The sequence below is a fragment of the Tursiops truncatus genome, chromosome 1 (assembly GCF_011762595.2).
Source record: "Tursiops truncatus isolate mTurTru1 chromosome 1, mTurTru1.mat.Y, whole genome shotgun sequence".
Taxonomy (NCBI): Eukaryota; Metazoa; Chordata; class Mammalia; order Artiodactyla; family Delphinidae; genus Tursiops; species Tursiops truncatus.
Window position 1 is genome coordinate 34,547,783 of NC_047034.1, and position 14,415 is coordinate 34,562,197.

The 14,415-nt window shown below is 50.2% G+C and overlaps 1 protein-coding gene across 4 annotated transcripts in view; it reads right to left on the minus strand.

Annotated features, from left to right (window-relative positions):
* Window positions 1-14,415, minus strand: part of RAB7B (RAB7B, member RAS oncogene family) — a 59,160-nt gene that overhangs the window by 7,880 nt on the left and 36,865 nt on the right. For 3 of the 4 annotated variants that reach the window (XM_033852606.2, XM_033852602.2, XM_033852607.2), the window contains one exon: window positions 11,147-11,821. The exons of the other annotated variant lie outside the window; for it this stretch is intronic. In XM_033852606.2, the coding sequence (XP_033708497.1) occupies window positions 11,426-11,821 (396 nt within the window). In that variant the 3' untranslated portion in view covers window positions 11,147-11,425. Of the gene's footprint in view, window positions 1-11,146; window positions 11,822-14,415 lie in introns of those variants that run through there. 4 annotated transcript variants of the gene reach the window in all.

The window sequence follows — 14,415 nt, forward strand, 5'->3', positions numbered from 1 at the left end:
GAGCCCATAATACTGTGACTTACCCACATTTTGCCTGCTTGCACCCCCTCCCTCTGACTCAGGGCCTGAATCCCCTCCTGGGTTGCAGTTTCCTGTGGGTAGGCTTGGGAGTCTCTGGGGGTCTCTGGGTGGCTTTTTCTGCTCCAAACTCATCCCTGCTGTCTGTTGCCCCCTCACCATGGAGAGATGGCTCCTCCGGGGAGTTCTGCTCTGCGGCTTCCCGGAGCTCCCGCCTTCGAGGCTCCAATGTCTCAGTGCACGCTGTGTCTGGCAGCCACTCCATGCGTCCCGCAGGAGCATGGGTGGTGGCTTCTCTCCAGTCTGTGTCACGTTGTGTTGGCCCAACCCTGGTGATGCCGTGGTGCAGACTGTTAGCCCTCTACCACCAGAGCCAGCATTACTGTGAGGCACCCAGCAGCAAGCTGGACTCCATTTCCCAGCCTCCCTCACCCCGTGACTGAGCCCTCGCGGATGCAGCCTAGAATGAGGTGAGTGCCTTCCAGGCCTGGGCCTTAAGGTGCTGGGCGTGTCTTCTCCACGCTCTTTCCTCCACCAGCCATACTGGTGACCTAGCACCTACCGTGCATGATGATAAAGGCCTGGCAAGTGGGGAAGGAACAGACGGAAGGGATCTGAGCTCATGAATGACCTCATGAAGCTGAGGGCTCCAGTAGCCTGCTCACCTTGAGACTGCTGTAGGAGAGAAGAACTCCTGTATTCTGCCATCCACTGTGTTGGGGTTCTCTCTCCATTGCATGGCAGTTTAGCCTTTAACGTACACATAGGCCCCGAGTGTGATGAGAACACAGCCCCTTCAGCCTCTGCTTGGCGTCCCGCACCCTGTCTGTGTAAGGGCTGCATTGATCCCCAGGGCTTGGCTCAGAAGAGAGGATGTAGAGGCCCATTTCCTGGGTTCTCCTTCTCTGCCCCAGAGACTTGACCAAAGGAACTCTTCCTCTCCTGTAAATAGAGGACTGGAGGGCCTCTGATTCACCAGCTCATCAGACACACCCAGTCTCTGGATCCCAGTTTGGGGCAGCTGGGACTCCCAGCCCTGTGTTTCACCAACAGCAGAATCTTTTTTTCCCTTTCCCTTTCTCTATTTTTTGAAAAAAAAAAGTATTGAATTATAGTTGATTTACAATGCTGTGTTAATTTCTGCTATAGAGCAAAGTGATTCAGTTATATATATATATATATATATATATATATATATATATATATATATTCTTTTTTGTTTTCTTTTCCATTATGGTTTATCATAGGATATTGAATACAGTTCCCTGTGCTGTACAGTAGGACCTTGTTGTTTACCAATCCTATCTATAATGGTTTGCATTTGCTAATCCTAAACTCCCAATCCTTCCTTCCCCACCCCACCTCCCCCTTGGCAACCATATGTCAGTTCTGTATGTCTCCAACAGCAGAATCTTTATAATTGATATCCCCAGTTAAGGAGAGCCTCCTTGGACGAGGGCTCAGCCCTCCTGCTTGCCTCACCTCTGTCTCCTGCTTAGAATGAGAAGATAGGGGGAGGGTTGGGAGTCTTTAGGGTCGAGAAAGAACCCTGTGGGTTGGTAGCTTCTAGTCTTGTAGTCTCCCTGGGACTAGCAAGTAGGTGAGAAATGGAGTTGTGTTACTAACTGAGATTAAGAAGAAATGGTGCTCAGGACTTCCCTGGTGGTGCAGTGGTTAAGAACCCGCCTGCCAATGCAGGGGACACGGGTTTGAGCCCTGGTCCAGGAAGATCCCACATGCCACGGAGCCACTAAGCCCATGAGCCACAACTACTGAGCCTGCACTCTAGAGCCTGCGAGCCACAACTACTGAAGCCCACGCGCCTAAAGCCTGTGCTCCGCAACAAGAGAAGCCACGGCAATGAGAAGCTCACAAACTGCAATGAAGAGTACCCCCCGTGTGTGGCACGCAAAGGTAACACATAATGGAGTTCCAATTCAAATCCAAGCAGTCTGCCTTAGAAGTCAGTCCTCTAACTACTTCATAATATTAATTTGCCAATTACATTAGACTACAACATTCACAAGCAAGATAGGTATACACAAATGCCATATTTTGCTTGTTTTCCTTATACAGTAAAATTATTACCATATGAATAATTAGCACCACCCTTTCTAATTTTCCTTCTAGTTTCCTCTAATTTTCTTTCTAATTTGTTCAAAATGAAACAAATGACAAATCAACTTATTTACAAAACAGAAACAGACTCACAGACATAGAAAACAAACTTATGGTTAGCAAAGGGGGAAGGGGAGGGGGAGGGATAAATTAGGAGTATGGGATTAATAGATACACACTGTATAGCACAGGGAACGATGTTCAGTGTCTTGTAATAACCTACGATGGAAAAGAATCTGAAGCTGCACACCTGAAACACAATATTGTAAATCAGCTATAGTTAAATATAAAACAAAATAAAAAAATAAAGTGAGGTGCAGACATCAGGATCCATCTAGGCCAATACGTCAGTCAGCATCACATCATGAACAAGAGGTCAATATTTGTTGTAGTTATCTTTTTCTTTCGTGATAAGTTTTACACACAACGAAACGCACAAATCTCGTGTGCCAGAGATGAGTTCTGACAAACGCATATACCTGTGCAACTCAAATCCGTATCAAGCTGCAGAACATGTGATGACTCCAGAAAGTCCCCTCAGGCCCCTTCCTAATAAGTACCACACCCCCCAAACCAAAACCAAACAACTCTTCTGATTTCTTTCTACCATAGATTAGTTTGGCCTTTCTGTAACTTTATTCACTAAATGAAATCATACAATAGGTACTCTTGGGAAGGCTTCTTTCCCTTAGCATAATGGGTCCTGCATTCTTTGTGAAACAGTCTGTTTTATATAAAGTCAGACTTTTTTCCTAACCACCAGAAAACAAGTCCCCAAATCTAATCTTCATTACCTGCAGGGACACCGTGTTTACAAAGGCATGATCAACATCTCAGCGCCCATTCTGTGTGTCCTTGAACGGCTAAAGGTGAATAGGGCTGCCCCCCAGCCCCACCCCCTCCGGAGACCTGAGCGTGCGGTGGAGGGAGTGCAAGCTTTCTCAACCGCAGCCTCCTCCTGCGGCTGCGAAGGAGCTGCCCTTTCGGGCACATCCACCCCTTACATCTTCCCACCCCAGGCACTGAGGACTCTGCCTTCTTCTCGTCCTCCCCCTCCTCCCTAACCCACACCAGGAGGATCTGATAACCAGTCATTTACACTAGATAACTGATAGTCCGGTTACACTGTAACTGGACCGCCTTCCACCGAGGTGCTGCCTCTACCGGTATTGACTTGTTCCGACTTTTATCTCCGAATGGGGCCGACAGGCTCCCAGCCCTGTGCCTCTCCGACTTCCACCGAGGCTCCCTAGGGACAGGGAGTCCTGACCGCGTCCCCGCAGGGGCCGATGTGCTCAGTGGGCGCAGCGTCTTTAAATACATGCCAGAGATTTTTAGTCATTCTTAGAATTAATCACGGGTACAGCACGGAAACTCTGATGGGATACAGACAATGCTGTGATGGGAGAAAGATGCGCGGCGGGGCGCGGGGGCGGATTGATCTGTCGGGTGTCGGTTCCCGTCCTTCCCTGAGGGGAGGTGTGTCACTATCCAGAGCTGACATGTAAAAAATAGTCATACTAAATAAAGGTTTAAACATACTGAGAGACCTAAAGGCAGCTGCCAGAAGACTCAAAATAACAAAAGTTAGGAAAGGGGGGAGGGGGACCCGAACAGGTTCAGGAGAAGTGTCAGGGAAGCATTGTGTGTTTCCTCAAAAGCTCATGTGAATGAGGCATCCCACTACCCCCTGTGTTGAGGTTTGTTTGTAATATGCGCCGCCCCACCCCGGCCCCCATCCCCGCCTAACACCCTGCAGAATCGCTGAGTAAACACAAGGCTCTGGGATCTGCCAGGTTTTCCCCTTGGCTTGCGTTCTCTGACTCCCCGACCCCTACCCCCAGGAGGCCCTGTGGTTGAGACTTGGGCAAAGGCGTTTCAGGCACTGGCGGGAAATGGGAAGTGGGATCCGAGGGACCCAGAAAACCACTCTAAGTCCATTCTCCTGGCCCTGAAGGGAAATTCAAGTTGGCCCTTTTATCAGGACGTTGGTTGTGGGAGAGTGTGCTAAGTGGGCTGGTCCCCTCTCTGCAAACCCCACTCCCATCCCCACCCCCTCCTCTTCATAGCCTCTGCTTCTGGTGGGGGGGGGGGGGGGGCTGAATGAGCTGTGGGAAATTTCTTTCTGAAACAAGTCCGGGTTCATCTCAGCATCAGGAGGTCACACGGACGGGACACAGAACTCCCTCCTCCCTCCAGTCCTTCCCTCTCAGACCTGGGCTCCCTTCCCCCTTCCGCCCTAACCCAGTGGTTCTTTCCCCCAGCCTCCGCTCTCACTTTAACCACAGTTAGGTTTGTCCAACTTGGCTGTACTTTAGAACCACCCGGAGGGTTCAGAAAATAAATGTACAGATTCTTAGGCCTTGTTCCTAGATATTCAGAGTCCCTGTGTCTGGGGGGACATGGTCATGAGTATTTTGTAAACTATTCAAATACACAGCTAGGTAAGGGAAACCCCGCCTTACCCCTAATCCGCCCTTCTTCCCTCAATAGCCTCCCAAATATGTGTTTTGTCTCCTGGCACAAGTGATGTGATTTTGATCGGTAATGGATGATTTTTCACATCATCACTTTTAAAATCAAATATTCTCTGAAACACCCCTCTGTCTCCTGTGCTGCTTCCACCCTGATACTGAAACTTGTCATCTCTGTCATCAGCGGTGTCATTGAAGAAGACATGTCCCTGTCTCCTGGAGCTGATCCTCATCTACTGAGGCTCTGAAGGCAGACCTCCCCTCAGGGGAGAGGGAGCAGTTCCACCCAGTTCTAGCCAAAAGGGAAGTGATCATACTGGGGACTGGCTCTGAACCAAGCTCCTCCTCTGAACAGCTGACCTCTCTCATTCTTTTCTTGGGAGACTCTTCACAGTCCCCACTGGGAGGGGGGCATGGGTAAGGCACACCAACCCGTACCCCCCTGATCTGTCCCCAGGCATCCTCCCCCTTCTGAGCTCTTTAAGCAGGGGAACCAATAATACCAATTTGGTCTGAGATCTCTGCAGAGAAAATATGCACCACCAACAAACCTGCGTTAAGTTGCTGAGATCTAACCCGAGCCTAACCTTCCCAGGCATTTGTAGTAGGGGGGAAGAAAAAGGAGAAGCTTTAGGAAGAGGATGAGCATTACCTAAGCCTAAAATAAAATTCCAAACACCAGTGAAGGAGAGGTTATTCCGGATTGGAGACATTGTTGCAGCCCCTTGCTACAGACCCTGCTGAATGGATGAAGGAACTGTAAGTGTATGTGTGTGTTTGAATGATATACCTGAGTTACAACTTGCAAGTTATTTCCTCCTTCTCTGGCAAAGGACAAATAGAGAAAGAGCCTACTAATACTGAGGGTGTTAAAAAAAATGATGTCTATAGAAAACTCCTTTGAAAGGTCAGTAAGATCAAAAATATTTTTTTGTTGTAAATGACCTTGTTTAAAGAGCTTCAGGTATTTTGTCCTTCACTGGTCTAGCCCAGTTCCAGGCTAGGGAGTGAGGTAGTGAAACAGACAGGGGCCAAGAGAAACACCCCGATTAGGAGCCTAGAACCCCTCATGCTACCAGTGGAATCACCTCTCCGCCAGAGCTCAGCACAGCTCCCAGCCTAAAGGAAAGTGGGAGCTTTAGCTGAGGGGCACCAGAACCCCAGGGATCTGCTTGCTCCCTGGAGCTCTAGGTGGAATACATCAGCTCCAGCTGCCCTGAGCCTTCTCAGGAAAGGACTCACCCAGTTACTGCGCACTCCAGGTACTGCCTGTGGGCTAGAGTCAGACCCGCTGCTGTTCCAGGCCCTGGGGACTTTTGACAGCTCCCTGTACTTTCTCCTCCAATTTTACACTCCCCAAACACCGTGCTTTTTCAGATCTATCATACACAAAACATTCTTTCTTTGTGTGTTATTTTTTTCTGCTTATGAAAGTAATTCCTGCTCACTGTAAAAATTTCAAACAAAATGGTAATGTACAAATAAGAAAGCAAAAGCCTCCGTAATCTAATTTTCTGAGATAACCAGCCTTAGCAGTTGAGGATACACCCTTCCAGATCTTTCTCTAAGTGTACACAAACAGCTTACACATGCCATGCTATTTGTTTCCCCACACCTTTGCTCATGCTGTCTGCACCCTCTTCCTGGAATGCCCTTTCTTTTCCCTTGCCAGGCTTACCTTTACACACACTTCTGAATTCAGCCCACTTTCTCCATCTGTCATCCCCCAGCCTGGACCAAGTGTCCCTCCCTGGGCTCCTAGAGCCCCTGCACAGCCTTATCAGAGCACCTACCACAGTGAATGGTCAAGTCCTTATTTATGTATCTGTCTCCCTCACTAGAATATAGGTTAATGGCCAAGAGGTGAGGACCGGGGAGGACCTCAGCCCCACCAGGAGCTCTGCTGACTGTCCTAGTCACTTGAGCATCCTCAGTGCCAGCACACTGCCTGGCACGTGCATGGCATTCAGTAGGTGTTTGTTGAATGAGCAAGTGAATGAATAAGTAGGTTCTGGGTCACAGCAGCTGTCCCTGCTATGGGACTTTTATGTACAGGTGGAGGACTACAGAGAGAGGCAACCACCCAAGAACAGAAGATCTCCATGTTGCCTGGTTCCAAGAGCTACCACTCACTAACTTACAGGGGCTTTGTAACTTTGGGGACGGTCTCCTCAGGATATTGTGAAGGTAAGACTTTATGGAGTGAGGTTTCCTCCCACCTCCTATAATGGCCACTCTCCCACTCCACTTAGGAGGCAAAGGGCCCTTTTCCCTTAAGCCCAATGAAACAAAAGCATTCAGGTCTCTAATACAGCTTGCCATGATGGGCTCCAAGGACAGAGCTCCAGATGTGTCAGTTGTGTGACCTTAGGCAGGTACCATAACTGCTCTGAGCCTCCTTCCACAACAGTAAAATTAGAATGCTACTGATTATACCTACCTCACAGGTTAGAGGAGACTAAATAAAAGACAAATGTTAGAGTGCTTTGTACATTTCACAGCTCTTTAGCCTCTCTCCCTCCCAGTGGAGTTCCCAGTGAGACCAGAGTGCTAGGCAATCGGGACTTTTAGCTCTGTCCCTGTCTCCTGAGGTGACCTTGGGCCGGACACTCCTTGTTTCCTCAACTGTAAAGTGGAGGTGGGAGGGGCTGTGGGACCTGCTGGCTCCTAAGACTCCTTCCAGCTCTAACGTTCTGTGTGCTCTGAAAAGTGAAGTAAAGTAAAATGCCCCAGGTCCTCATAGCCGGTCCATCTGGCTGTAAGCACAAAGGTCTCTGCCAGCGGCCAGCACTACCAGGGAGGGTCTCTTTCTTTCTCCAAAACCCCCAAATAGGAATTGTGAACACTGATTGGCAGGCCACCAACTGGAATGCCCCCAACCCTGAATTTCTGTGCTGGGCCACCCACCATGAGATCACCTGATACTATAAAATCCTCAGCTAGTTTCCAGGTCCCTAGAGAGGGATGGATTTGGGGATGGTTTGTGTGATGTGTCTTTTATGACATTTGACTTCTTTGGAATCTGATCATTTAAGCTGGGATCAAACAGGCAAGTCGTAGAGTTTGCACCTGGGGAGCATGGGGTCTAGGTGGGGAGAGGAGACTGACAGGTGACCCTGATTTGGGGAGCAATAGAAGAACTCCTTGCAGGCTGGAGTTTGCAGGCTTTGGGAGATGCTTAGGGTTTGGGTGTGTACAGGGAAGGTGTGAGGGTATCTGAGGAAGAGTGACGAGGCTGGGCCAGCTGAGGCTGAACAGGGGACGTCTAGTCAACAGAATGTGCATTTGACTGACCAAGCACTCATTTGATCCTCACGGGCACTCTGGAGGGGGGGATTATTAGTCCCACTTTACAGATGAAGAAACTGGGGCTCAGAAATGCCGGGAGGCTGCCTCAGCTCGCACCGCTAGTTAGCGGGCCAGGCCTCCCAACTCTAAATCCACCAGGCTGCCCAGAAGGCAGCTCCCCTCAGGTGCGGTGGGTTTGCACAGAGACTGATAGAATCAAGGGTGGATCGGGACTGTGGGACTGTGGTGAGGGTCCTGAGACCAATGGGGTGAAAGGGCGATGGTGGGGCGTTTGCTGCTCATCTGTGGGCTGGCGACCTGGAGGGGCAGTCAGGAAGCTCAGGAGCCTTGAGCTGGGCTGTCAGTTTCAGGGATCAGAATGACTCCAAAAGACAGAGAGGCAGAGACTGGAGGGATAACTGGACAGCCTTACAGGTCACCAAGGGGCCACTCGCTCCCCTTGCCCCATCCTCCCCCATCGCCCAGCAACCAGACTTCATCAACTAGGCAGCCAGTCTCTGCCCCGTCATTGCCCTGGGATGGAGGAAAACCTCTGTTGCTGCAGAAGCTGCACAGCATTTCTTCTCCTCTGGGGGCTTTCCTGCTCCTCTCTCCCCTGGCTTCCTGATGCTCTGGGACCTGAGTTGGGGGCTGGTGCGAGAGGGTTTCTGTTTCCCAAGGTGGCCAGCTCCAAGATCCTGCTTCTATTTGGCCCCCAGCTCGCCATCTGCCTCTTGCCTGGCATGGGCAGCAAGACTAGGTCTCTGCCTCCTTGTAGGAGCTGTCCACCTCTCATTCGACCCTTTGGTCTCCTGGGGAGATGGTCCATGAGCAGTATTCCTGGACCGTCAGCATCTGGGGGGCTTCCTAAAACGAAGCTGGTTGGGCGTCACCCTAGATCCTTGGAATCAGAATTTTTGAGGATGGGGCTTGGGAATCTGCATTCGAACAGGCTCCCTTGGGGGAGTTCTTAGCAATGGTAAAGGGAGAGAGCCGAGAGCCAGGGCATGCGATCATCACACTGTACCCTGCCAGGGAGGGACTCATCTCCCGGGATGCCGGGAAGGAGTCTGGGTTGGTGGCAGTTAGATAAGACCGGTTGAATGAGCAGAGTTTCAGAAACCCAGGCAGGGAGGCAATCCCCTGGCTGGAGGCCCTTGAAGCGGAAAATTGCTCTCACCTCCGGGTCCGTCCCCCCCGCACCCCAGGCTTCTTCACACAAGAGCTCTCTCCCTGGCAGAGCCAGCCAGGAACACTCAGGTTTGGGTCCAAGGAGGAAATTTGAGGAAGGCCTTGGAGATGGGCCAAGAGGAGAGCCAAGGAAGTGATGAAAGATATTTTTAGGATTACTTATTCCAGAGAAGGCCGAGGGGGCACCTTATCACCATCCAAGGACTTAGAGAGGCTTATTTATTAGACTCTTGACCCAGCAATCAGAGATTAAACGGCAGCTGAAAGGACTGAGGTGAGATGAGAGGAAGGGACCTGTGAGGTCCTGACACGGGTCCAGGAAGAGGCTGTGGAAGCTTCTATCCCGGTGTTTTTTGAGGACAGTTCATTCAGTCATTCCTCAGGTGTGTTTTGTTGTCTGCTGTATGCCTGGTACTTGCTTAGCATAGGGGGAAGCCACGAGCAAGGACTTGTCCCCCTGAGCTGGAGGTCGAGTGGAGAGTCCCTTCTGTTTGGAAAGCCTTTCTCCTTGTGGAGCAAGCTTGCCCAGGGCAGACTCCTGGGTGGCGGTGCCCCATTCCCCGCCAACTACCCCCGTGCTCCTGCAGGGAAACATCTAGAGAGTTGACTGCTTGCCAGTTTTCAGGCATGCCGCCACATTTCCACAGGGTCCTCCTTCCATATGACTAAAGACCTGTCGGTAGGCTGAGCAGCCCAGGCTGCCCTCACCTCTGACAGTCCTGTTGGGGAAATCTCCTGTCTCAGAACCAGTGCCCCTGGCCCAACTTGCCAGGCCTGTCAGGTACCCTCCCTGAGCCCCTGCGGCTGCCAGAGTCACCTGGGCACTGCTGTCCACCGTTGGGCATCTGGGCTCCCAGACACCCCTGGTGAGTGCTGGGCTCCATAGTTCAGCTTCCCTGGGGAGCCTGGTGAGATCAGGGGATTGCTTCTGCTTTGCTGTCCATCTCTCAATACATCAGCCATCCCACTATTTATCTTTCGAGGGTGTCTATAGCCCAGCACTGCTAAGAGGGTGGGAGGGACACAGGAGAAACCTCTGTCGCTGACTCATAGGGTGGCCAGGACTAATAGACATGAAATAATGAGAGAATTTTATTCAAGTCCGAAACCACAAGGAAATGGGAGTAGAAACTGGGACATCTTAGGTCTTTGTCTAACTCCCTTTCCTGAATCACTGTTAACTTCTAGTAAGTTCTGGTTCCAGTGGAACCTCTCTAGGTTCTCCCTCTGTAAAATGGGAGGGTGATCCCTGTGCTTCCTTGAAACAAAGTGAGGGTGTGTACGGGGACAGACAGGAACAATGGCTTGTGTTTATGGAGAGCTTGTGAGGTGCTGGAAGCAGTTCTCAATACTTTGTATAGTTAACTCAACTAAGCTTCTTAACAACAACCTTGTGAGGTAGCACTGTTATTATTTCTGTTTTACAGAGGAGGAAACTGAGGCAAAGAGAAATGAAGAACTTGCCCATTAAGTGGCTGGATTCAGCCCCTGGCCCCTCTGACCAGGTTTCTCACTTACAGTAACTGGGAGAGTGAAAGGGCAGGTGGAAAAGCAGGGCCAGCTGGCTTTCAGACTCCAGGGTTGCCTCCCGAGGTTCCCAAGAGGTGCACCTGCCACCTTCAGACCTGGAAGCAGGACCCCGTGTCTCCAACCCAGCACCTGTTCCTGGGTGACAGCTGGGTGCCAACCTGAAAAACTGCTCTGTTTCCTCTTGTGAGGCGGTCCCCTCACCCCGAGCCAAGGTCCTTCACATCCCTTCAAGTAACGCTCGTGTATCAACTCATTTGCCGTTTTCAGAGCATTCTCCCACTTCACCTTCCCAGTGTTATTCTTCCCATTTGCCAGATGAGGGGACTGAGGCTCTGGTGAGATCAGAGACTTGTACAGTGTCTCCTGGTTGGTGGACTCAGTCCAGTGCCCTTCACTAAATGGAGGAGTCTCCGTAGAAAGTACTGAGAGATTCTTGGTCCTTCCCTCCCCAGGCCCCTTTATGGGGCTAAAACACCATTTTAGTCAGAATTCTGAGGACTCAAGGACCAGGCATAGCCCACACTTGATTGAATTCACTCAATCATTCATTTATTCAGCCATATTTACTTGCCATGCTCTAAGAGCTGTGCCACATGAGGGCGCAATGATGAGCTGCCCTGGGGACCTCAGAGGTCTGGGTGATGGAGGGACAAGGGAAGCAGAGAGTGAGCAGGCAGTTATAATACCAGGTGCAAGTACTGAGGAAGGACACCTAAATTTGGGAAGCAGGGATGGCTTCCTGGAGGAGGTGATGAGGCAAAATCTAAGGTGAGACCAGATGGATGAATAAAACTAGCCCCTGAAAATTAGGCTGGGGAGAGGGAGGGAGGAATGTTCCAGGCAGAGGTAAAGCATCTGGGAGGGCCCAATGGCAAAGGAGCGCATGGTGCACCTGCTATGTCCTCAGCTCCACCCGAGTTTCTCTCGCCCCAGATCTTTCCATTTCCCAACTGCCTGTGACCCCTTTCACCCCCAGAAGGCCCAGCTCCCCACTTCCCCTCTGATGGGCAAGCCTGGGAGTGAGCACCATTGCGTCTGCCTGCCCACTGCCTTGCGCAGGGATGCCTGGTGTGAATGTGGATTATTTCCCTTTGGGGGTAACTGGAGAAGCAGCAGCAGGTGAGGCAGCGGGTATAGTATCGAGGAACATCCTGGCACTGGCTCTGTCCTGGAGACCCGTGGGAAGCCTTTGTCCCGATGGCCTGTAATGGGGTTTCAGGAGAGAGCTTCAATATTTGCAGCAAACAGTGGCACAAAGGATATGGAGGGCTATTGTGGACTCTCCAAAGAGGAGCTAATCCTCAGGCAAGCCTCCTGGGCCAGAAGGGGTTCAAGTGCTGGGCGGCTGCTGGGGGGTGTTGTCATTTATGAGCAATTGCAGGAGATAATAGCAGAGAGAGAGAGACAGTCTCTATACAGATGGAGGGAGGTGGTGAGAGGCACTCCCCACAGGGAAAGAAGGGGACAGCACCTGTCCTGAAAGCTCAGGGCACAGGTGATACTTCCCCACCCCCACCCATCTGAGCTCTGTGCTTCCTCCAGGCGTCCTGGGCTGCCTTGTCAGCTGTTCTTTGCCCAGGGGTCAGATGACTTTGGAGTGGGGGCTGTCAGCCAGGGCTCTCAGGCCTCTTTCTTCCCTTTCCTTCTCTCTAGCTCTCTCTCTGGGCCTCTTTTCGGTCCACTGCACATAGACAAGTCATTGCTTGGCTCCAGGGACCAAGGAAAGAAAACCAACTGTATTTGCATATAATTAGCATAAAGAAGCTCTATTTGCATAAGTCTATTTTAAGCTCCTCCCTCCTTCAAAATTTCCCCATCATCTCTGAATATGGTACATAAATGTGCTGTCCAGCCACTAGGACAAGGGATGTCTTGGGGGCTGGGGGTTGGTAAAGGCTTTTTTCTTAGGTCCCTTCCAGGGATGCCTTGTGGCCTGAGTGGAGGGAAACAGAACCAAAGTAAGGCTTTGTGATGACCTAGAGGGGTGGGATAGGGAGGGTGGGAGGGAGGCTCAAGGGGGGGCGGATATGGTGATATATGTATGCATATAGTTGATTCACTTTGTTGTACAGCAGAAACTAACACAACATTGTAAAGCAATTATACTCCAGTGAAGATGTATTAAAAAAAAAAGAAAGAAATCGGCAGTCTGGGAGTGGGAGAGGTTGGAAAACTCAAACCTGCAAGCTTTGCATCAGCACCGGGGGTTCTGCCAGGATCCCCTCACCCCAGACACCTCCAGGGGTACAAAGAGCTGAGATTGGAAATAGAGGAGGAAATGTGCCAGTACACTGATTTACATTACAATTCGCATTATCTTGTGTAATTTGCATGGGTGAGGTTACTCAGTTGTCCAGAAATTTTCAAATTAGATTTTTTTGCTTCTTAAAATTCTTCCTTCTCGGAGTTTTCTTTCCTTTGCTTGTTGTCAGCTTCCTAAGATGTGGATCAGCTTCCTCTCCAGGAGGGAGAAGAGGACTGGGTAGGAGCATAGTAAAAGGGATGGGGTGGAGAAGACAGGCAGTGTAGACATCTGAACTGGAGAAAAGGGGTGGTGTAGACATCTGAGGCCTCTGCCAGGTCCCAGCAGTACCATCTCCCCTTTCTGTTGTCCCTACTCTGTGGGGATCTTCTTTCTACTCACAGATTCATGGGAGTAGAGCAGGGATGAGGCTGGGTTTGTCTGCCCATTTCCCAGAGGGCAGCCAAGGCTACACAATAAGAACCCAGAAGGCCTGACTCCCAGGCCACATTCTGGCCAAGACTGAACTGAATCTAGAAATCAACAGCCTTGCTCCTGGGGAGAAAGGGCTGGTTTTAAGAAGCATCCTCCAGACTGCTCCAGACAGCAGCAGATGGGTCCCCTCAGCCCTGGGGTTCTAGGCCACCTCTCTTTTCGGGGTAGGAAGAGAAAGGGGAAGAAACCTGATCCCTCTCACAGTGGAGCCCTGGAAATCTAGTGTTTTCCATTTACAGCCCATTATTAGTATACTGGATTGGCCAAAAAGCTCGTTTGGGTTTTCCCGTACACTCTTACGAAAAACCTGAACAAACTTTTTGGCTAACCTGGTATATAAGATAAAGGAGGCTGAATTCTGCTGAAGCTCAGGCGAAGGGAAACACCTGCAAAAATCATTTGCTGAACCACTGTCCCTACTCCCTGCCTATGTCTGCCTTCCCTGACCTCTTCTCCCCTCTGTCTCTTGTCTTCTAAACATGTTTTTAAAAAAACATTGTTATAATTACTATTCACAAACTCCAATGCTATTTAAACTACTACTACTACTAATATCTCTTCTAAAACATAATCACATTCAGATCACATTACTCTTCTGCCTGGGAGCCTCTGTTAGTCCCCATGCTCCTTTCCACAGTCTATGAAGCCCTGCACGGTGCAGATCCAGCCTTCCTTTCTTACTTCACCTCTTACCACTGTCCCCTTTCTCATGACTCTTCAGGCCCCTGGCTGCCCTACAGCTTGGAGAACATTCCTAGCTCATTCACACCTCAGCTTCTTTTCTTTGTTGGCTCTTCCTCCAAGGTCTTCTGAAAGCCAGATTCTTTTTTTTTTTTTTTTTTTACATCTTTATTGGAGTATGATTGCTTTACAATGGTGTGTTAGCTTCTGCTTTATAACAAAGTGAATCAGTTATACATATACATATGTTCCCATATCTCTTCCCTCTTGCGTCTCCCTCCTTTTCATCACTCAGGGCTCGGCTCTGCAGTCCTCTCCTCAGACAGGCCCTCCTTTGCCTCCCCACCTGGATAGGACTCCCAGAGTATCAAAGCTGTA